The following is a 20590-nucleotide window of genomic DNA, read 5'->3' on the forward strand; positions in this document are numbered from 1 at the left end:
GTGGTGCAAAGCGATTGGAGAGGGGGAGAAAAACAAAAAGTCCATGTTAAATCTGTCATTCTCGCAGTTGAAACCTCGGGATGGCGCGCATGCAATTATGAATCTCTAGATCCGGGGGCTGGTTGCTGTCTCTTCGATAGGATATGCCCAATGAATTTTTTTTATTGTTAGGTCCAAAGAAAAAAAAAAGAAAAGACCATTCGCCTTCCCAAAGTACAATCCCTCAACCAATCCTGAACACCTGAACCGGAACAATACTGTACATGCTTCATACAAACAGCCCGCCGTAGCGGCTGGAACGCCTAAAAGACTACCATGTGTTACAAAGAGCGTTTGTCCGACTGTTCTGGGTCTGTTTCTTCTTCCACCGCCCTTTTCTCTGTCTCAATGCCATCATTGTCTATTCCCTCGTCCTCGCCCATCCTGTTGGCCTCGTCCAAACTGCGGTATTTTCGCTTAGCTTTCTTCATCTTGCTCGCTTTCTTCTTCCGCGCCGCCTCCGCCTTCAGCGCTACTCGACTCTGTTCCCCTTTCTCCCGCGCCTCGACTTTATCCGCCAGTAGCTGGCGCGCAATCTTCTCGTTCTGCGAGCGCGACCGTGTGGCCTGGCACTTGACCACCACGCCGGAGGGATGGTGGATGATTTGGACTGCGGAGTTCGTTTTATTCTGAGAGAGCAATATCAGTCAGATGATCTGGATTCGATCGTTTGGAGGCTGGGTCGTGCGCACGATCTTCTGGCCGCCAGGCCCGGTACCTTTGAGGTAGGATAATGTCAGGTCGGCATCGTTGATCTTCAGACGGGGCGGGAGAGGTTTAGCGGGTAAAGCGGGTGACTGAGTGAACGGTCTATGCGAAGAGGAGAGGAAAAAAGTCACACCCTGGCAATTGGGTCGCAAGACCCGGGACAGAACCTGGGGCCATGAGCGCGAGCGCAGCATTGCTGAGTTGGCGGCAGATGAGGCGGGCGGATGTTTTGCGCGAGCACCTTCAGGCCCTATCTATCCTGATAAGATAAGATAATTCTGCCAAGGTTGGCAGAATCTCAGGACTACTGTATATTTACGTTTACAGAAAGATGACAACAACGCAGCTTGAAACCGACTGGCTGTCATTAATTCATCTAGAAATTGTTCTTTGGAGGGAACTTTTTTGTGAGACTCTGGTGATACCGGTGTGATGGGATCATACCTGTAGAAGATGGGATCGACAGCCGCGTCCCTGTAGAGATATATATCTTTTCATCGGTGTTCTCTTAGACCACCTGCTTTTTTATGTGCAATGAATTCTTGGGCTACTGTTTGCAAAAGTCGCTCAGTTATTGGAATAGAGGATCCAGAGGATCGGTCAACTGACTTCTAGAAAAACAAGGTGTCCTTGAGCCATCCTACGAACAGCTCGAAACCAATGACCATGGAACCAGTACTTCAAGATTGGAATGATAAGGCGCCCACTATGAGTAGATTATGATCTGGAGTCTTTCTGATCATTTTCTAATAAGTTGATGTGCAACTCATCAACCCAATTTGAGACACAATGGTGCATTGATTAGGGTTGGCATGTCCGTATCCACAGCTCAATCATTCATCGGTATTCATCGGCTACGAAGATATAGATTCGCCGACCGTCAAACACTGCTTGCTAGATATCTGCAAGTCTACCTCCAACTGCTCAGGTCATTTCTATATTTAGATGCTTTATTGACGGTGAAATAGAGTTCTTTTTAGATTTCCAAGTGTTGGATATCTCCTACCACGCTGGCTGGCGTGTTACAGCGCTAGGCTCTGAGTATACCCGGGATACCATAACAAACGAGAAGGGAATCGAGTAACTATCATGACTGAAAGTATCGAGAAATATATTGGTGCTCGCGGTATTCTGTGGTTTCTCCTTCTCAACAATTACGGAGGTTATTTATTAGCGGGTTGCCGACTAACTAACTAAGCAGAGGTGATTCTAGATGTGATAATGCCTGTCCCGAGAGGAGCCGGGTTGACGTATGCCTCAGGCGGTGGGACGCGTCCAAGGGCCCATCGGGTCGGGAATCCGTGATAGTGTGTCTCCGTGTCAGAGACCCTGATTGACTAGGAAGATCTGAAACCGCCCCGACAAGATTTGCTCCGTAGATACCGGGCACAGCCTCAAAACCTAGTGGGGGATCCGCCCGGGTCAGGACGTCAGAAAATGCACGGTCTGTGGCGAAGCCCCCAAGTTCAAAAAAAGGGGGAGGGGGGGGGGGGGAGAAACAGTAAATTGATTTTTTTTCCCGCCTTGGGGACGTCGACCTCCACAGATTGAGAACCGTAGTCGTGTTGAAACACACCTCCTCTCCTCCTTCCTTCCTCCATTCACCACGCTATCCTTAACAACCGTATTTGATATCGTATATTCTTATCCCAGAGCTTTATCAGAGCATTCTCAATTTTCTGCGTCTGGCTCTCTCATTTTCCTCGTTTCCTGCGAAACAGAACATCAAACCGCCCACGTCCCCACACTAGGCCATCTCCAACTCACGCTGCACCGAACCTGCGTCGATCACCCCTTGTCTCTTGTGGGTTCTTCTCTCTTGCAACAACTGCAACACCCGCAACACTATGGTGGTATAGCTGCGTGTTCAATTCTTCGAGACCCTGTCAATTCCACCGCCCGCCCACCCGCTGTCCTACCTCCATCCACTCCGAGCCTCGACGGACCACCTTCCACCTAGCGAGACCAGTGAACTGCCTCAACCTGATCTTATCGCCTGGATCTTTCCAAACGGACCGTGCCAAGCCATTACTGAGACTTGGTATTGCACCGTCTGATCCAGGAGACGCAACTCGAAGTCGCTGTCACACTCCCTTCCGAGCGCCCGTCCATTTGCCTTGCACACGCTTCTGCGATCGTACTGGCAGATAAAGGACGCCTGATTGAAATAGATTGCCTCAAGCGAGCATATTCAAACCGATTCTTTCACATTTTCTCGCGCCAAGGCAGCCATGTCGCTTCTCTGGGTCCTGACCAACTTGGTGCGCTGGGTGCGCCTCAAGATTTACCAGTATGAGGTGACCTTCGCTATCTATATGCTCACCCCAACCGAAAAGTTCATCTTCAGTAAGTTTGGTCTGCCTCTATTTCATTGCTTTGTTTTGGCCCGAGCTGCTGAGCTGACTCTGCCCTTTTCTTGCTAGACTCCCTCCTCCTGACTCTCATCACCATGATCGCCACCGGTATCTACATCTACCTCCCAGACCACATTCGGGCCATCTACGGCCATCTGTACTACTACTGGGTCGGCGAGCGTCCTTTCATCTCTTCCCGGCTGACCTCGATGAGCTCGGTCTTCGGCGAGGCCGCCACCCAGAGCCTGGAAGTGGTTTACGAGACTGCCAAGAACGCGGCCGCGACGACAACACAACATCTGGCCGAATTGTGACCTGTTGATAGTTCCTCTGGAGTTGGGGGAGTTGGAAAGGGCATGAAATTTCTTCCATGGGTCGGCGGTCAAGTATGGCGACTTGACAAAATAAAAATGTCGTTTCTTGTCCTTATCGTCGACATCCGTGGAATTGAATGGCCCCTGCCTTGCTTGATTGGCTTGTTCAACCCGGTTGGCGCACCTTAGGCGTTTTTTTTGGCTACTTTCTAAGGCTTTGCTCCCTTTGGATTCTGGCGTCTTCTGTTCCGGGTAGGATCGAGATTGGCACTCCATGTCTTGGAATTCTCTGTTCCATGCTTGTTTCCATGCCCATTGATCCTTGACAGGATGTTGCAGGAGAGACACACTGATGTTATCTTGCCGAGTCTGATCAATTGATACCCTTCTGTGTTTCCCAGGCGGTTTTCTGCTCTTGAGTCGGTGATAGGAGACAATTCTTCTCATATCGTGCACATAATGCCCCGGGGGATTTCTGGTTAGGTGCTAGGATTTACAGAGCACGACCCTGGGGTCTAGTAATATGTAATGTAATATAGACATGAAATTTAAACTGAAAAGTACATGCAAATGTCGTATTGGAATAATCCGGTAAATAGATCCCCATCTCCAAAACGCCTCGAATGCCCAGAGCAGAGTGTTGAATAGATCATTCCTCTTCCCATCTCCTATCTTACAAGTGCGACTGCCGCTCCACCAGCGCTCACGCTTCTTTTGTCCCGTCTGCACAGAGGATGGAACATGCCCGGACAAGGACATCGCCTCGGTGCAACAGCAGATACCGTTGGTCTCGGTCAAAAACCTCCTCCCCCTTTTTTGGCTTGCACAATGAGATTTTGTTTTTGAAAAGGCCTGCTCTTCTCTTCTCCCACAGATCTCCAGGAAGTGCTTTTTGTTCTATTGGGAGGCTTGAGATTGCTGAGCTTCAGCTTGAGCCGCCAATGCCTCTCGCTGTTTCTGCTCCCGCTCCCGCCGAAGACCCTCCACCACGCGCATACGCGCCAATTCCTTATCAATCTCTTCCTTGTCCAAAGGAATCTTGTGCGATTGCTCCTCGGATGGCCAGAACCCCTTGACTTTAAAGCGATCGTCGAGGTTGGTGCCGAAGTAGTACATCCAGCCGATGGGGAAGAGGACGTACATGCCAAACTAAAGAAGACAAGCTTATTTAGCCTCCGGAATTTGAGGAATTTCCCAACTCGATGATGACGAAGCGACGGCCAGGCATTCCAGGCAAGAGCTGCCGTATGCTTGAAGAGCGGACTTACCTTGAAAACTTCCAGGTTTCCACCCTGAAGTTTGCGGAGGATGTTGGAGATCATTTTGACTGGCGGTGGCTGAGAAGCGAACGATATGAATGGATTATATTAGCACGGATTTGTCTCGATGTCGTTACGAGATCTGATATGCGCATCCAGTGGACGATCAGCCGGTGATGCAAGACTCGGAGCTGGAATTGCCTGATGCCCCAGTCACGAGCTTGATTATTTGCCCGCGCCCTGTCCGGAGGGGCTGCAAACACGACCCGAGCAAACAGCGCAAATGGCACAAACATTTCCAGTCACCACAGAAAAGGTCACCTGATCTTCCGCCAATCCTCCGACATTACATGTAGTCCTTCATCGACGCATTCAATTATGATCGCGATACTGTGCACCTTGTTTCTACTATTGCCTATTTTTATCGCAGACAATGTACTTCATCTCCTTCAATCAACTCCAATGGTGAAAATCATGGAGAAAATAGAAGTTATAGAAACCGCATTGAAGGCGAATAAAAGAGGATGGATGAAATGATTGAACGATGAAAACTCTTTGTGACATACGGTAACATCAGATATTTCAGGATGGTGAAACTGGCGGCCAATCAACGGTCAAAAATTTGGGACTAGGGTAGAAGCGTCTACACACAACCGGCCCGGTGCTGTCAGATCCTCCATTTGGAAATCCTGATCAATATTTCAACATGTCCAACCAGAAAAAATACTGTATTATACTGCATAGGCACAAATTATTGATGTTTTCACCCTTTTTGTGGTCTACCGGTCATTTCACAGTCCGACACAATATTCAGAAAGCAGATCTGCCACGGCTCTATGCATATTGAAGAGAGAAATAATATAAAGGATAGCCACAAAGCAAGTAACTCTGAGCTCTCATCAAATGCAATAACGATGATTTGGCCGGTGGGATGTGTAATGGTAGGTAGCTTGTTGCTCGGCTGGGACAATTGGCGCGATATTGGTTGAGTGTTTCTCCTTTTCAGCCTCCTGTGCTTCTCTCGGTGTTGATGGGCGTGGAAGCAGCTTTGAAAGTCTAGATGGTATGATACAAGTCTAAACCGTACGCATTTGAGCCATAATTAAGCATAGGCTAACGGCTATGTCTAATATCAATGTGTTCTTCACGGGCTTGATATTGAGTGGACTCGAAGACAAAGTTCAAAAGGTGTGCGATGCAGCTGCAAACCTTGGTTGATCTGTACTGTGCAAGAATTAGGACAACTATGCCGCTTTCGACTCTTTTACCCATATCTTCAGGAGGAATTTCAGATCGAATACCATCTGATCAATCTATCGTCAATCTAGTTTATTTATGTATAAATTTTAGGGATCGTAAAGATTCTTCGAGTACTATAGAGAGAGAGACGTGAGTCTCGAGGTGATCCCGCTTATCAAAGAAAAAACTTACACAATATCATGTGGAAAAACTATATTCTATATCCCGCTAGACTGTAGGTGAGAAGACTTTCAAGATGAGGTCGACATCATGTGGTGCAAGTGGAGAGAAGTGGGTCTCTTCTGGTTGGCTGGTCTGTCGCCTGGAAATCAAGTAACACAATCGGGCCTCGGCTCCCCGCACAACCCCGGGCCCCGGTTGAACAGGGGCGCCTCGGAATTGTGCAGTATATGATCTCTGTGCGCTGGAAGACCTCCCTCAGGGCTCAGATTGATCCATCCACCGCAAAAAAAAAAAACCCCAGTCCGGCTCGAAAAAGATCTCAGCACGATGTCTAACGAGCAGCTTATCACCCTCTCGTACCGCGACCGTGTCGCAATCGTCACGCTCAACCGCCCCGACAAGCTCAATGCGCTCAACCAGGACCTATACTACCTGCTCGGCGAGCGGCTTCGAGAAATTGACCAGCGAGAGGATATCTACATTACTGTCCTGACCGGGACAGGCCGGTTCTTCTCCGCGTACGGAATCCCTGCATTCACAGAAGCCGAAGGTGCCGACTGACCTAATTGATTGATTATACAGTGGCGCCGATGTGACCAGCTCTCGACCCAGCGGCGACCTCAGCTCGAGTGTCCGTCGTGAGCTCGTCAAGGGATTTGTTGCCAATAACGTCGACGTGACTCGCACCTTCTACAACCACAGTAAAATCCTCGTCGTCGCTCTGAACGGACCCGCCGTCGGCCTCTCCGCCGCCCTCGTTGCCCACGCAGACTTCATTTACGCCGCCCCGCACGCCTTCTTGCTTACTCCCTTCTCCTCACTCGGTCTCGTCGCCGAAGGTGGAGCTAGCCGCGCCTTTGTCGAGCGCCTCGGCATCGCGAAGGCCAATGAGGCGCTCATTATGAGCAAGCGGATTACCTGCGACGAGCTCGTGGCAGCCGGGTTCGTCAACAAGGTGATCCAAGCCCCATCAGGCAACAAGGAGGATTCGGATGGGTTCCTGAAGAGCGTGTTGGCTGAGGTAGATGACCGACTGGGCACGCATCTGAACCAGTCCAGCTTGCTGAAGATCAAGGAGCTGGTGCGCCGGCCAGAGCGGGAGCTTTTGGATCGCCAGAACGGGCTGGAAGCGTTTATGGGACTGGAACGCTTCTTGGGAGGCGTGCCACAGGAGGAATTCCGCAAGTTGGCGTCGGGCGAGAAGAAGCACAAGCTGTAAGCGTGGGCCAGAATCTGATTACTTGTATATAGTCTCCGGCCTTAGACGGCTTTCTGGAAGGGTTAGACTCAGCTTTCTTGTGATGCTGACTCCTAAATCATGACATTTCCTACTGGTCTAATCTACTCCTGTACATGGATAACCCGTTTTTTAGAAGAAAAAAAACCTTGCAATTAGACCGTAAATGCACCAGGGAACCAACTCTCGCCGCGATATTCAATCACCAAGTTCGACCTGCCATTCCAACGCCACATAGCAAATAATACCAACTCAACGCCTTTTTTATTTTAAAAAATGCGGAATGATGGTGGATCTCTACTCTGATGCACTGCCCGCATCCCGGTCTTCTTGCTCCTGCATCTTCAAAATATCCTGCCACTTGCCCATGAACTCGCTCATACCACCTGGCCCGGCCAGGGAGGCATCCACAACGTCCTTCGGAACCTTATGCGCCGAATACTGGGGAGTATTGAACGAATACGCCTCAGGATCATCTACCTTGATGAGCCGAAATTCTGGCAAGAAGGGGGCGAGCTCGTCGTCGCCCCCAACAGCAGTATCCTCAATCGCCTTGTGCTCCTCGACCGAGCTCTTCTCCGCCTCATCATCGGATTCGGGGGTGATAACGCTACCGTCACGCAGAGAAATGCGAACAAACCCTTCTGCGGCCCCGTCCACATCCGCATCCTCAAACCCAATGGGATCCTTCATACGCAGAATCTCGAGCCAGCTGAAGAGCAACGGGTCCGTCCGCTGTGCCCACGGGTTGATATCAATCAGCCAGACGCGCTGATGCGGCGCAGGGATGTAGACGTCAAAGACGAAGTTGGGATCGGGGAACGTGTCGCGCAGCTTCTCGTCGAAAAAGGACTGAATTCGAGAACGGAGCATGTCGCGCATGCCGAAGAGGAAGTCGAAATGGTTCTGGTCGCGCTGGCAGATGCACAGCAGAACGCGGTTCCGTACGAAGCATCGGAATTCTACGGATGGGTTGAAGTTAACGTATTGCCGGAGGACCAGATGGTAGGGTACCTCTGGCACGGCCAGTTGTGTAGATTCGCCATTCGTCTGGTCCGGTTCGCAGTCGTCGAAGGGGTGTTCGAGATCATGGGTGATGAAGTCGCTGCTCTTAAGGAGAAGGTAGATATCATTGGGGGACTGGCATTGTGTGTCGTTTGTTGCGGCCATGAAGGTTGCGTCCTTCGGAGCACTCCAGTTCAGCTTTGGAGTAACCTTACCGCCCAATTCGGTAATGGTGTCTTTGATTCTAGTGTGAATATCTTCCCATTCTTTGGATGGGTCTGGTTCTTCCTCGTCATCATCTGGATAGGCGTCGAGCTCATCATCTCCAAGCTCCTTTGGAGGCGCTGCTTCAGGTGGTAGGACGATGCCGTCGGCGCGGAGATATGAAAGGAACGGAGAGGTGAGGGGAATAAGTCGGGATTTGGGAATCAGTGGACGATATCTAGATCATATTTCGTCAGATACTTTGGAGGCTGAGACAGGGTTATGATAGTAAAATAAAGCAATGACATACCGCGGATGCCAGTCATGATAGGAACAATGCAAGATATGGGCATAGGTCACTGGTGGGAAAGGCAGTCGATCTGGCACATCGTGCGACGAGGACTCCATTGCTGTATTCTCAGCTTCAGCCATCGGCATTTTGGATGTCAAATAAGGATCTCACTGAATGCGATGGAGGGGGATCGCGGGGATATTTTTCTCTTTGACTCATGGGGCCCGCACCGATAACGATAGATGACATAATCGCAGCACCTCCGGGAATCAACCATCTCGGTGATTTGGTCTCAACGCGGCTTTAAGCCTCATTCAACACCGTTGCCAGCATGGCCCCCGAGGCGCCAGATCCCCACAGCCTAAAGTCATGGCAAGATGCATTTCAGTACCCAATCCCCACGGCCCGTCGCGTGGAGCAGGAGCTCCGCCGCGACATTGCCAGCAATAAGGAGAAGCTCCGAGCTCTCGTTGGGTAAGTACCACCCATTTTGTGTCTGCTGTGGATAGGCTAACATTCATATGCCTTTAGTACACGGTATAGGGAGCTTGTTGGGACTGCGGAGACCATTGTGGAAATGAACAAGCATATCCAGGAGGCAGAGACTACCCTGGCTGATGTTGGACGCCGATGCAATCCAAGGCTGGTGGAGAAGAAGCATCTTCATGCGCGGCGGCTTCAAAGTGATGATGCGGAGAAGAGTAGGAAATAAATAAACCATGAGACGATTGGCGATTGCTAAAACATCATAGACGCAGAGAAACATGCCTTTGGAGCCCAGCTCGCCCTACTACACCGATGTACTACAACAATCACACGGCTCTTACGTAAACGGGCTTCGCTGCTTCTTGTCGCAAAGATACTGGCTGTATCTAGGTGGCTGCATGAAACCCTTTCGCAATATAAAGATACACCGCCATTTCTTGACGACCTCCGCAAACAGCTGACCTCCCTACGTCGAACTGTTGTGAAACGAATCGACAGGCGCTTGGCTTCGATAAGCGCCGCAGATGATAGTATCATTGAGTCTTTGGCAGCTTTCTGCCTGTTGACCAAGTCATCGGCAGATGACGCTATTCATCAATTCCAACAAGTGCGCCTCGATGTCATTACGAGCCTATTAGAGTCATCCTGCGAGAATATCCCCAAAGCCCTTCGGTTATTCATTCGCACGCTGCAAACATCTAAAGTTCTACGGTCACGCCAATTTTCAGATGTGCTCTCCAAGCTCAAAGCCAAGCCTATTCTCTCCGATCCCGAAGTTCGCGGATTGGATGAACTGGATATCGAGATTCTCGGTCGTTGGGCAGCTCCTGCCGTCACGAATTTCACTCCTTGGATCAAACTCAGTGAGATAAGCCGATCGGAGAGCGTAAATTCAATCAAGAAGTGGTCACTCGAGGCATTCGAGGAATTTGCCGAATGTTGTCAAAAGGCCCTCGCCAGAAGTAAGGACTTTTCGGCGCTTCTCTCTTTGCGCGCTCGCACATTGGAGCTCTGGCTGTCATCCTGGGGCTCGACTATCACTCACCGATCCGAAGACGTTTTTGAACGTCTTCGAAACACCTTTAGTCACCATCTTAGACGTGTTTTGGCTGCTCAAGTGCAGACAATCGATGACGTTGCGGGTCAAATTTCGTCCATTATTTCGGCATGGGAATCCTCCGAGCATTCATCTATTAGATCACTTTGGGAACCCGATCTCATCGTGGCAGATTATTCGAATGGGGCTGCTATTTTCAAACAGGCCGTGGGGGATCGGCTTCTGGGCCGCGATGAAGATGTCTCTGCCGTATTGAAAAAATACCAGTCATGGCTCACATCTGTGCAAGAACTCAACGAATCTATTGAATCACTCCGCCGTTCGAAATGGACTGAAATTCTTGTGGGCGGCGAGTTTGAGGACGAAGACATTGATATTGCACCACGACTCAATGAAGAAGACCCTCGTATTCTGTCAGAATCTATGAAATCTGCCATTCGTGGGGCACTCGAGAATCTGCAAATATCAATAAGTGACGCTTCAAAGGCATTCGGTGCCTCTAATTCGAGTGGTAAAGCCACCTTCTTGCTCCGAACTATTAGATTGGTTCGGCGGGAGATCCCCAGGGGATTGGTTACCGAAGATTTCACCTTCTCCAAAGATGCCGTTCCAGATCTGCAAAACTTGCTTGCTACAGCTGTCATCTCGCAGAGTGGCCCACTCGCCTTCCTGCCATCCTCCAATTTGGATACCGAGACCAAGGGATTCAAGCTCGTTCCTGGTAGATCGCTATGGGAGGCTGAACTAGCCATACCTTTGCAACCGTCACCCAGTACATTTAAATACTTACGCCGCTTGACCGCAACCATGGATGAGAGCGGGCCAGATCTATGGGATCCATCCACTGTACGAGTTTTGAAGGAAGTAGTGAAGAAAGAATTGCAGTCAACCCTTGACTCTACGCTAGTTGCATTGGAAGCATGGGTCATTCCAAACAAAACTGCCCCTGACGCTAAGGATGGCGATTCCTCTGAAGATCGCGAAACAAAGGAGAAAAAATCCGAGTCTAAAGAGAACGAAGATTCCAATATCGAGACAACCGACACTCCATCTCAGACTCAAACTCTCAAAGATTGGAAAATCCAATTATTTTTCGATGCACTTTACCTAGCGAACATGCTGGGTGACTCAACTCAGCTGGCTGATTTCGTCGAACGTGTCCAAAAAAGCGCTGAAGCGAGCCCAGAAGTGGCTAAATCGGCCCACAAATTCGCCCAGGAGTACTGGAAGCGCACAGAGCTGCTTTTTGGACTGTTGGTGGAGCGGTAACTCTATTCTTATCTCATAGGTGCTTTGATATCTTATTTTTTCTATCATGACGAGCGTATTATCAGCATTCCATTGAGTGGTTTGTCTCCTCAATTTGTGTTTACCACCTACAGAGCTCTACAACATATACTTAGGCCTTAGCCACATTCAAACATCGATCATTCATACAAATTTTAAATCATACATACAAACATGGACCTTCGCAGATCGTAAACACTGCATCGTCAAACCCCAGTCACATAACCATAGAGCACATGCCGCACCTTCTATGATTAACGCATGTATACCTTTTGATGACATGGAAAGTGGTAGCTTTCTTCCAGACAACTCTCAACCAATACTCTCAACTTCAGTCTGGATGGCCTCGATATCTTTCTTGAGAGCCCAAATGACTCTCTGAGCCTCACGCGCCTTCTCGCCCAGGGCTTTAGATGACATCAGAATGATGACTGAATTGAGACCATGGAGGGACCACAGGTGCCCGATTTCGTGCAAGCGGGTCTCAATGGGCATCATGCGCTTCTTCAATTGATCGAGCTCCTCAATTTCTTTGACTGGGAGGAAAGGAAAATCGAACCGCTGCCTCCATTGATGATTCATATGGCGGAAGTTGGCGAATGCTGCCTCCAAGTCAACAAGGATTTTGATACCATCTGTGTAGAGAAGTTTGCGAATTCGTATTTTTTCTTTCGCGGACACATGAGCAGAACCTGGAAGAGCCCCGAATTTCGATTCGCAGATGTTGTGAAGAGAAAGGAATAACTGTCCATCCAGTGACTCTTCCATACGGCGTCTGTCTGAAAGTATGCGCACGATGCGTCTCCAACGGGACTGGAGACTCTCGATTGTTTTGATATCATGACTGGAATAATCAGCTACGCCAGGCACAATTTTGGACATAACCAAAGACGTCTGTCTGTCGTCAACCTGAGACAGGCGCAGAATGACAGAAAGCTTCATCGACTGGTCCACTTGGGTGACAAAATCTCGAAGATAGGGTGGGCATTTATCGTTGTCATCCAGGAGAATGACACTGATTTTGTCTTTGCCATTGTAGGCAGCATATGTCGGCAAGATAGTATCTCTGAGTCCTTGAAGGCCTCCAGGAGCAGAAAATCCAGGACTCACAAATTCAAGAGCCTAATGAATAGAGTCAGTGTGCTATAACGCTTCAAGTTCATATAGATGGATAAATGAGTGAGAGAATTATACCCTTCCAATAATGTCCCACATATCCGTCAAGCCACGAGGCTGAACAGGATGATGAGACAAATTGAGAATAATTGTTGTCAGCATATCGAAAACACGCCGTTTAGGTACTGTTGCAGACATCTTCTTGCGCCCCAGGCCTTGAAGGATGAATTCGTTGCCTCGGTTTGCCGTTTCGAGGGTTTGGGCGAGACTGTAGACTGCTGAAACCAATACTTTTAGACATTCAAAATGAGATAACCGAACTAAATTACCAGTGGTGCTGTCGCGAGGAATTGGTCCATAAAAAAGATTTGGCAGATATTGCAAAGCCCAAGACATAGGAATAGCAATAGCGTTGGCCGGATTGACAACACAAAGCTGCAAAATTATTAGCGATGTATCCATCATATAAATATAAAGAGCTAAATTCCATACGATTTGTGTCGAAGCAAGCTCAAAGATTGAAATCAATGAGTGCACATACGTAAAAGATGGAGGTTTGACATTTTGGACACATGAACAGAAGGCTTTAAATCCAGCAACCTATTTAGGGATGAGCATCAAGAGTCAAACTCGGAAGAGTATTTAAACCATACAAAATCTATTGGCCGGTTTTCGAATAGAGCCCAGCGCAAATTCGAGGCACATTGAATTCCGTCAAAAGCAATTTTCAGTGCATCCGGATGATCCAAATGGCGACTACGCCAAGAGAGGACCGTGTAAAAAAGGGATCGAGTATAGCGCAAGCCACACTCAGGACCTATTTAAATGGCGATTAGCAAGACTCATTCTAAATCATGACCGAGACATAACAGCAGTACCAAGAAGATGCGCGAGCTGAATCTGCTCCAGAAGCCCCGTGAAGATCTGAATCGTGGACCAGTCCTTAGTCAAGCGGTGAAACAGAAGGCCCTCAAAGCAGGATCTGGTGGCACGGTACTCGGTATCACTCAAGAGCTTATTGAGAAGCTTTGAAATTGCAATTGGGGACTGTTCAAGAGAGCTAACGAAGCTAACCTCGTCCATCAACATCTGGACCCAGCGCCGCCCTTGTGAAGTGTCAATATTAAAAATGTTTGTTTGGGACTTTTACGGGCAACTGACTCCGCTTCAAAAATTCCACAGAAAACGATTTATCCATGATGCGTTGATAGTAGAGATTGGAGAGTCTTGAATACACTTCGGCAATGTTGAGGATCCCCTGCCCATTCTTAGTACCTCTCGATGAACATGATGTTGATGACCTACATTCAATTTCGCCTGGCAGGTATCAATCCCAGGTCTCTCATGAAGTAAATCGCAGCCTTCTTGACGTTGCTTAATACACCGGCCTGAGTTGTGTTAGAAAGTCTTAATAAAGTGATGAGTTTTGGTGTAGTTGGCAAAGTACCTCTGATGATAAATGAAAGGCAGCGCCGTGGGAATTCATTCCTGAAAATAGCAAATGAATGGTTCTCAAAAAGAGCTATTGCCTCGGAGAATTTTTTTCGAATCCAGAATTTGGCTCGACAAAGCAATTCTTCAGTCGATAACTCCACAGCCTCTGTATCCGGTTCGGGCTTGAAGGCTGACCAGGAAAGTATCACCAGCTCGGAGTTCTGCTTTGGAGGACTATAAAGCCCACATAGAAGCAAAATGGATGCCATGGAATTATCTTTACAAGCCTCAATGTCTTGAATGAGTCGCCCCGCATGCATCAGTATGTCAAATGGAAGATATATCACATTCTTCCTGCGAAGAGCGTCCGTCATCTCGTAAGAAATGACCTAGTCAAGAGATTAGTAAATCAACAAAAAGCAAAGGATGTGACAAAACCAACAAAGAGACAGAAAAAGTCTTTCAGAAGCCCTTCTGAGACTGTTTTGGCTGACGCTGCAGCTATTTCGTTGGGAATCTTATCGACAAGGTCAAAAAGGGTCAGCCAATGCATGGCGGTCTTTTCAAGTGGAGTAGACCGTGATGATTCCAGAAAATCTTTCGCAAGCTCGGGTCGATTTTCGATGATACCTCGATGTGCAAGAAGAAGTTCCGCCATAGTATAATGCAGAATTGACTCAACAGTTTTCTTGTCCACCACCGGCATCAATTTATGCGTTAGCAGAGTATCCATTGCCGCAGGAAGATCCCCAACCGCAAGCGATGATTCATAATATTCGAACCACCTGCCTTTTGTTGCGTAGAAAGAGCGCAGCTGATCGAACATCTCGAACTCTTTGAAAAATGATAGTTTCTCCACATCTGATCCAAGGAGGTTGATGGTGACTGCCCTCAGATCAGACGAGATTCGACCCTGTTTCAGTAGAATATTGCAGAGGCGCGAGTAACGGCGTTGAACAGTGGAGCTGAGACGAGATTGATTTCTTCGAGTAATTTAGCCTCTTAAAATAAAGAAAAAGCTTCATAAATTTGAATGATACACACCGATTGATGTAATTGATGATTTCATCAAACTGATCTCCTCGACGAAGGGCATCAAGCGCTTGCTCATATTCCCCAATGAGGTGATAGCATTCCGAAGCCTGACTGTAATTTCCACCTTGCTCGTACAGAGTTGCTGCCTCTTGGAGTTGTCCTTGGTTTTTCCATATCTCTAAAAATAATTTACGTTAGTATGTCACGCGTACATTCGCAATAAGACTAACCTGCAGCGCGGTCAAATTTCCCAAGCACCTGAAGACAGCCTACAGCTTCGACAATAAGGTCAATTTCAAGGAAAAGTGAGATTGCCTTTTCGTAATATGCTGAAAATCCTTCCACATCCTTGGCCGCCCGACATGATCTGCCGTCTTGTTCGTGCAACCTGGCTTGGGACTCTGCTATACCCCGAGGGTTGTCGGCTTTCTTGTAACAAAAGAGCGCCTTTGAATAAAATTAGGAATATCAGCCAAAGACTTGCGAGTTTGAATTTTCTTACATCTGCAAAGTTTTTCTGATGCAACAGGTGTGCCGCCCGTTTGAGCCATCTTTCGGGGTCTACTGAGCCTCCAGCACGTAGGACCTTTACCTTCTCGGCTACCTATAGGTGGCTTCAGTAGCATTTCTTTGCAAATATTCTCTGAAACTCACATTCTCATCTTTCTGTCTAACAATCTCTGCAAGTTCACTGTCACCACCCTCTGCAAGTGCTTGATGGATAGGATCAATGCTGGTCTCTGCAGTCTCCATGAACCATAGCTGCTTTCGTGCACGCGTTACAGCGACATAAAGTTGCTTTTTGGATCTGCTCAGCATGATACTCCGTAGAGAATGCTCGGAATTCCACGTACCTTGAGCTCCGAGCAGAGAGGCTAGGTATCATAATTCTGGTAAGCATACGAATAAAGCTCCATGCAAACCTCAGAACTCACTGCGTGTTTCTGAGAGTCAAACCGAGTACGTGATTCCTGGGCGAGCAGATGTAAGCATCGATAACTGCTTCCGAGCCCGCTTGCACCAAAAAAGTTGTAAATAAGGACGTCGTCAAACTCCATTCCTTTGCTCTCTAATATGGTCAGCACAAGAGCTACTTCCCCTATCTGGGACTGAAGTTTGTCCTTTGATTCCTCGTCGCGAACAAGGATTACTTGCTCCGCCCCGAAGTCGGCCACTTGATCATTCAATCTGACTAGTCCGATCATCTTGGCCGAAAGGATAGACGAGTCAAAGCCAGCTGCGTAAATCAAAGATATTAGTCAATGCCTTTTCCCAGTAAAATTGTTATTCCAATACCGAAAATGATAGGCCTAGGACCTCCAGTCTGGCCGATTTCGGGATCTAGCTTGTCAATTGTCTCGGGGAAGCCTATTACGACAGGGTTAGATGACAAACCAGCCTCCTTTAATCTCTTTTTGGACCTACCATTCCAGAGCAATTGCATGACCCATGATGCAAAGCTCAGAATACCCTGATGGGACCGGTAGTTTTTGGCCAACATAAATTGTTTGGGCTTGGCAATCAAGGGCTGGTTCAATTCCTGGGCAATGATCTCGTAATACTCATAAAACAGTGCCTTAATCTCAGGGAATCGGAATGCCGAGTCTTTGGAAATACACTGAGCGGTATCACCAGCTGAGATAAGTCAATGGTTGCAGATCAAACAGAGCACACCTTGTAAAAGCACTTACCAAGGTGGATGCCTCGGGCATCACGGAGACAGTTTAAGAGCAAAGCAATGTCGAGACAACGCAGGTCTTGAATCTCTGAAGTAATGTCAGCAACTTCCTTATAAATTTGACCATGAATTATTTCATACCATCGACATAAATTTCTTCGAAGCATCGAATCTTTTTCAATAAGGCTGGATTATCTCTAAGTGTTTGTAATAAAGCATTCACTCGATCCAACTCGTCAATCTGGTTGCGCTGCTTCTTGAGTTTTTCGTAGCGTTCAAAGGCTGTGAATACTTTCTCTCTCTCCGTTTCGGACGCGAATGCTGGAGAGCTCTTGGAACTTCTGGAAAGATACTCTGAGCGAGTAAGAGATCGCAAAGTTTTGGCGCAGGTCCCTGACCCTTTGACAACACCCATTATCTCCGCAAAAAGAAGCTCTGCAGAGCAGCCAGAGGGAGAAATACTGGAAAGAGATCCCCAGTATTCCGTTTTGAAAGCATTGAAATCGACAGCATGTCCATTCAGTTGCTTACTGTCATTGCCACCGCCATTCCTCTTGGAATATTTGCTTCCCAAAAAGTCTTGCCTGTCCGCTCGTCTACCAAAAATTAGAATTTTACTCACCTGTATGCGGAACTGTATAGGACAAACCTAAAGGTCTTCTCAAGGAAGCTCAAGAACTCGTCGTAGGTGCAGACAAACGGGAAGTCATCATCACTCAGAACAAAAAACGACTCGAGAGGCTCTCTTCTCGAAGACTTCGTAGGTTTTGCCGTGTCAGACTGGGTATCTATCAGGCTTTTTGTGTAGGTTTGAAGTTTTGAAGCCAAATGAGGTGAGCGGGTCAAGAGAAGCTGTGTTGAATTAGTCTTCCAATCGATAACGTGGGGAGTGGTTTGGTGTTAGGAACTACCTGTCGGATACACTTCTCATCGGGGGCTGCTTGTCTCGCTCGATATTTCGCAAGGATCTTGAAAAGTAGACAAGTCGTTTTTCCCGTGCCACTTCTTCCCAGTATCATGCTAGATGTGTCAAAATGCCCAACGATTTCCATTTCCTCCGGAGACAGTTCGAATGGAAACTCTTCATCTCCAGTTGCCTTCACAATGGAATTGAGGAACGGCTCTGTGACATTGTAAAACTTGTCTAGAGGTTTGAGAATAAAGTTTAGCATAGAAGTCATGACCAATTAAGTATTGAAACTAGCTTACTCGACATATCAACCAAAGCTCGGTCTTCTTTAGTCGCGGCCATAAATTTCATCTGTGAAAATCCCTTCTTTACCAGACCGTATCGATTTGGAAGAAAATAGCCATCAGACTGCTTTGTTGGAAGTTCGCGGCATCGTGTAATGATTTCTTCCTGGTAGTTGTCTTGAACACCAAGAATATTATCGATCGCATGGTCCACCTAGAAGTAATGAGAAAACTGCCAGAAAATTGGAAACGAAATTAATACCTCCTTGTTTGAACCAACAATGTCCCAGACTACAGAAGGTTAGCTCGTGCTAGTGAAAGGATTCCTTGAACCGTGGTACCTTTGACAATCTGCTGTTCGAGCCAAGGCGAATCATCATAGAACCCAACATCAATTTGCCAGAGTATTTGAATAGAGCGAGATACAACTGCTCGCATGATTGGAATTTGCATTCTCTGTCTCTGCTTCTTGGATCCTGCTGGCTTGTCCAAGCCTGACCCATGCCATTTGCCACTTGCAATCTCTTTGAGTTTCACGGTCACGCGGGAAATGTCCCCTAAAATAGTCAGCGCAATAAACAATTATGTGAAATGTGTTTCTTCGATACCTTCGCGAGCCAGAACTTTGATGTTTTTCATGGCAGTGTCAGAGAGTAATACCTTCCAAAGTCCCACACGTTTACCGAAAAGGTCGACTGCAGGATTCGTAAGGAGAGTTGGTTGAGGAATGAGGTCTGCTGAGTCTGAAATGGTGATAGAAGTTCCGTTCAACATCTCCAAGCAGACTCTACAGGGAAAACTCTTCAGTGCAGTATGCATGAACTCAAGAACTGTCTCGCTTCGGAGGCGCTCTAAAGCATGAGCCAGAGTACCAAGTGACTCCACTTTAGGAAGCTTGAACCGATTCAGACTCTCTTGAATCGTGGTGGAAACTTCGATGCTGTTCTTCTCCAGTGGTTGAGCCCGGCTGGACTTTTTATCATTGAGACTGAGAGCTTTCATATTTTCAAGAGGCGGCAAATTCTCCATAGATATGGCCGGGGCTTTGCGCTGCTTGTAGAAAGCATGGAGATTTTCGAGAGAGGAAATGAGAGTCATAACTTGCCTCCAATCTTGGAGAATGGTTCCAACTCCATGCCCGGCGGAACAGCCGTCACATAACGAGACAAGTCTCTCCGTTAGCTTCATGATGAGATCCTGATCAAGGTATGTCTTTTTCGAGAGTAACCATCCCTTGATGACAGTGGCATACATTTCCTCCGCAACCAAATTCTCAAACACGTGCTCGTGCTCGATGAGTAGATCGGCAACTTGTCGAAGAAATGGGATGGGTTGATTAACCACGAGTGGCAAGACCGAGCCGATCAGCTGAACTGACTGGGTCTGAGAGAAAAGACGATCTGTGGAGTTGATAAGGGGAAGAACGATACTCTTGAAGATCCCTTCAGCAACTGAGGCCGTCAGATCTTTGGTCTTCAAGATATCGAATGATTTCTGGAGACGGGCGAGGGTTCGAGTCGGGTGCAATACAATTTCCTCATGCAGAGTGTCATCCCTCATTTCAGCAGGTAAATCAACGTAGTATTGACCAATTCGAGACAGGGCATGGTTGTACTCATGGAGTTCAGGCTCGGTCGCCTGTAGGAGGATCGTACACAATGTTGGTCGCCGAGAGCCACCCATGACGGGCAATGTTAGGATGCGATGTGGCCCCAGATACGTCAACTGCGTTGATTTGGCGCGCAAGAGAGATGGAATCGGAGATAGAGAATGGAATTTGATATCTTAGAAGAAAACAAGATCTGGCGTCTTTAACAGAGTGCCAGGTAAACAATTCTTTGGTGGGGAGATAGAAGAAGGTGGTAGAAGAAGAAAGGAAGAAGAAAGGAAGAAGAAAGAGTGAGAGCATCTAAGAAGCCACGCACCTCTTGGGTAGCTGCTTGCCCAGCGGACAATATCTGCAATTCACCGAAGAAAACGACTCTGTTTGATTGTCTCGGCTTGACATCAAATAAACCCTACTGGTTTGCCAATGTCTTTTTATAACGCCACAGTCTTGGGTCGACATCGGAATTCACCTTGCCTAGAAGGCCCTGTCATGGAAGCAAAGAGGTCATTTTCCTAGGAGAGAAACACCATAGTTAGAGGTTCAACAATATGAAAGATAAGAATGCTCTGGGATTGAAATTAGTAATTAATAGGGCCCGCTGCATCAAGACTCATCCAGTAGACAAATGACATACAGGCAGAAAATTGCACACATACTTCAAACAAAGAAAGTGTCTGAGACATTTTTTGGGTAGCAAAATAGGTCGTATCAGGTATGAATTTATGAAATTATGGATAGATGCTGATTTAGACACCGACCATTTTGTATATGGATTTGCTCCATCATCAGCCCGTAGCATGAAAACAAGAGCAAGACTCAGGCCAAAACCAGGCCAAAACCAGGCCAAAACCAGGCCGCTC

General features: G+C 47.6%; 7 protein-coding genes across 7 annotated transcripts; 3 read left to right on the forward strand and 4 right to left on the reverse strand.

The window, feature by feature from the left end:
* Positions 1–320: 320 nt before the first annotated feature.
* Positions 321–941, reverse strand: N7462_010387 (peptide chain release factor family protein; the record flags this gene model as incomplete). Its single annotated transcript, XM_057082101.1, has 2 exons — positions 321–668; positions 732–941. The coding sequence occupies 2 exons, from the start codon at positions 939–941 to the stop codon at positions 321–323; spliced, it is 558 nt and encodes a 185-aa protein (XP_056929141.1).
* A 2037-nt stretch (positions 942–2978) lies between these two features.
* On the forward strand, positions 2979–3415 carry N7462_010388 (serine palmitoyltransferase small subunit family protein; the record flags this gene model as incomplete). The annotated part of the gene is made up of 2 exons (XM_057082102.1): positions 2979–3093; positions 3171–3415. 2 exons carry the CDS (start codon positions 2979–2981, stop codon positions 3413–3415), a joined length of 360 nt encoding a protein of 119 aa, XP_056929142.1.
* An 897-nt stretch (positions 3416–4312) lies between these two features.
* N7462_010389 (uncharacterized protein) lies at positions 4313–4737 on the reverse strand (the record flags this gene model as incomplete). The annotated part of the gene is made up of 2 exons (XM_057082103.1): positions 4313–4564; positions 4684–4737. The coding sequence occupies 2 exons, from the start codon at positions 4735–4737 to the stop codon at positions 4313–4315; spliced, it is 306 nt and encodes a 101-aa protein (XP_056929143.1).
* A 1686-nt stretch (positions 4738–6423) lies between these two features.
* N7462_010390 (dodecenoyl-CoA isomerase) lies at positions 6424–7315 on the forward strand (the record flags this gene model as incomplete). Its single annotated transcript, XM_057082104.1, has 2 exons — positions 6424–6614; positions 6679–7315. The coding sequence occupies 2 exons, from the start codon at positions 6424–6426 to the stop codon at positions 7313–7315; spliced, it is 828 nt and encodes a 275-aa protein (XP_056929144.1).
* Positions 7316–7630: 315 nt separating this feature from the next.
* Positions 7631–8980, reverse strand: cdc123 (cell proliferation protein CDC123; the record flags this gene model as incomplete). Its single annotated transcript, XM_057082105.1, has 2 exons — positions 7631–8780; positions 8853–8980. The coding sequence occupies 2 exons, from the start codon at positions 8978–8980 to the stop codon at positions 7631–7633; spliced, it is 1278 nt and encodes a 425-aa protein (XP_056929145.1).
* A 185-nt stretch (positions 8981–9165) lies between these two features.
* N7462_010392 (COG1/VPS51 family protein) lies at positions 9166–11646 on the forward strand (the record flags this gene model as incomplete). Its single annotated transcript, XM_057082106.1, has 3 exons — positions 9166–9308; positions 9366–9535; positions 9587–11646. 3 exons carry the CDS (start codon positions 9166–9168, stop codon positions 11644–11646), a joined length of 2373 nt encoding a protein of 790 aa, XP_056929146.1.
* Positions 11647–11976: 330 nt separating this feature from the next.
* Positions 11977–19804, reverse strand: N7462_010393 (uncharacterized protein; the record flags this gene model as incomplete). The annotated part of the gene is made up of 26 exons (XM_057082107.1): positions 11977–12786; positions 12859–13058; positions 13110–13215; positions 13273–13380; positions 13434–13597; positions 13659–13886; positions 13942–14038; positions 14086–14168; positions 14228–14603; positions 14657–15197; positions 15259–15427; positions 15480–15696; positions 15752–15853; positions 15904–16047; positions 16104–16124; positions 16185–16486; positions 16546–16617; positions 16675–16884; positions 16941–17015; positions 17069–17523; positions 17577–17779; positions 17839–18071; positions 18137–18335; positions 18384–18412; positions 18463–18678; positions 18730–19804. 26 exons carry the CDS (start codon positions 19802–19804, stop codon positions 11977–11979), a joined length of 6435 nt encoding a protein of 2144 aa, XP_056929147.1.
* Positions 19805–20590: the final 786 nt, after the last annotated feature.

The sequence above is a fragment of the Penicillium macrosclerotiorum genome (genome assembly GCF_028827735.1).
Source record: "Penicillium macrosclerotiorum strain IBT 26536 chromosome Unknown utg000010l_segment0_segment0, whole genome shotgun sequence".
Taxonomy (NCBI): domain Eukaryota; kingdom Fungi; phylum Ascomycota; class Eurotiomycetes; order Eurotiales; family Aspergillaceae; genus Penicillium; species Penicillium macrosclerotiorum.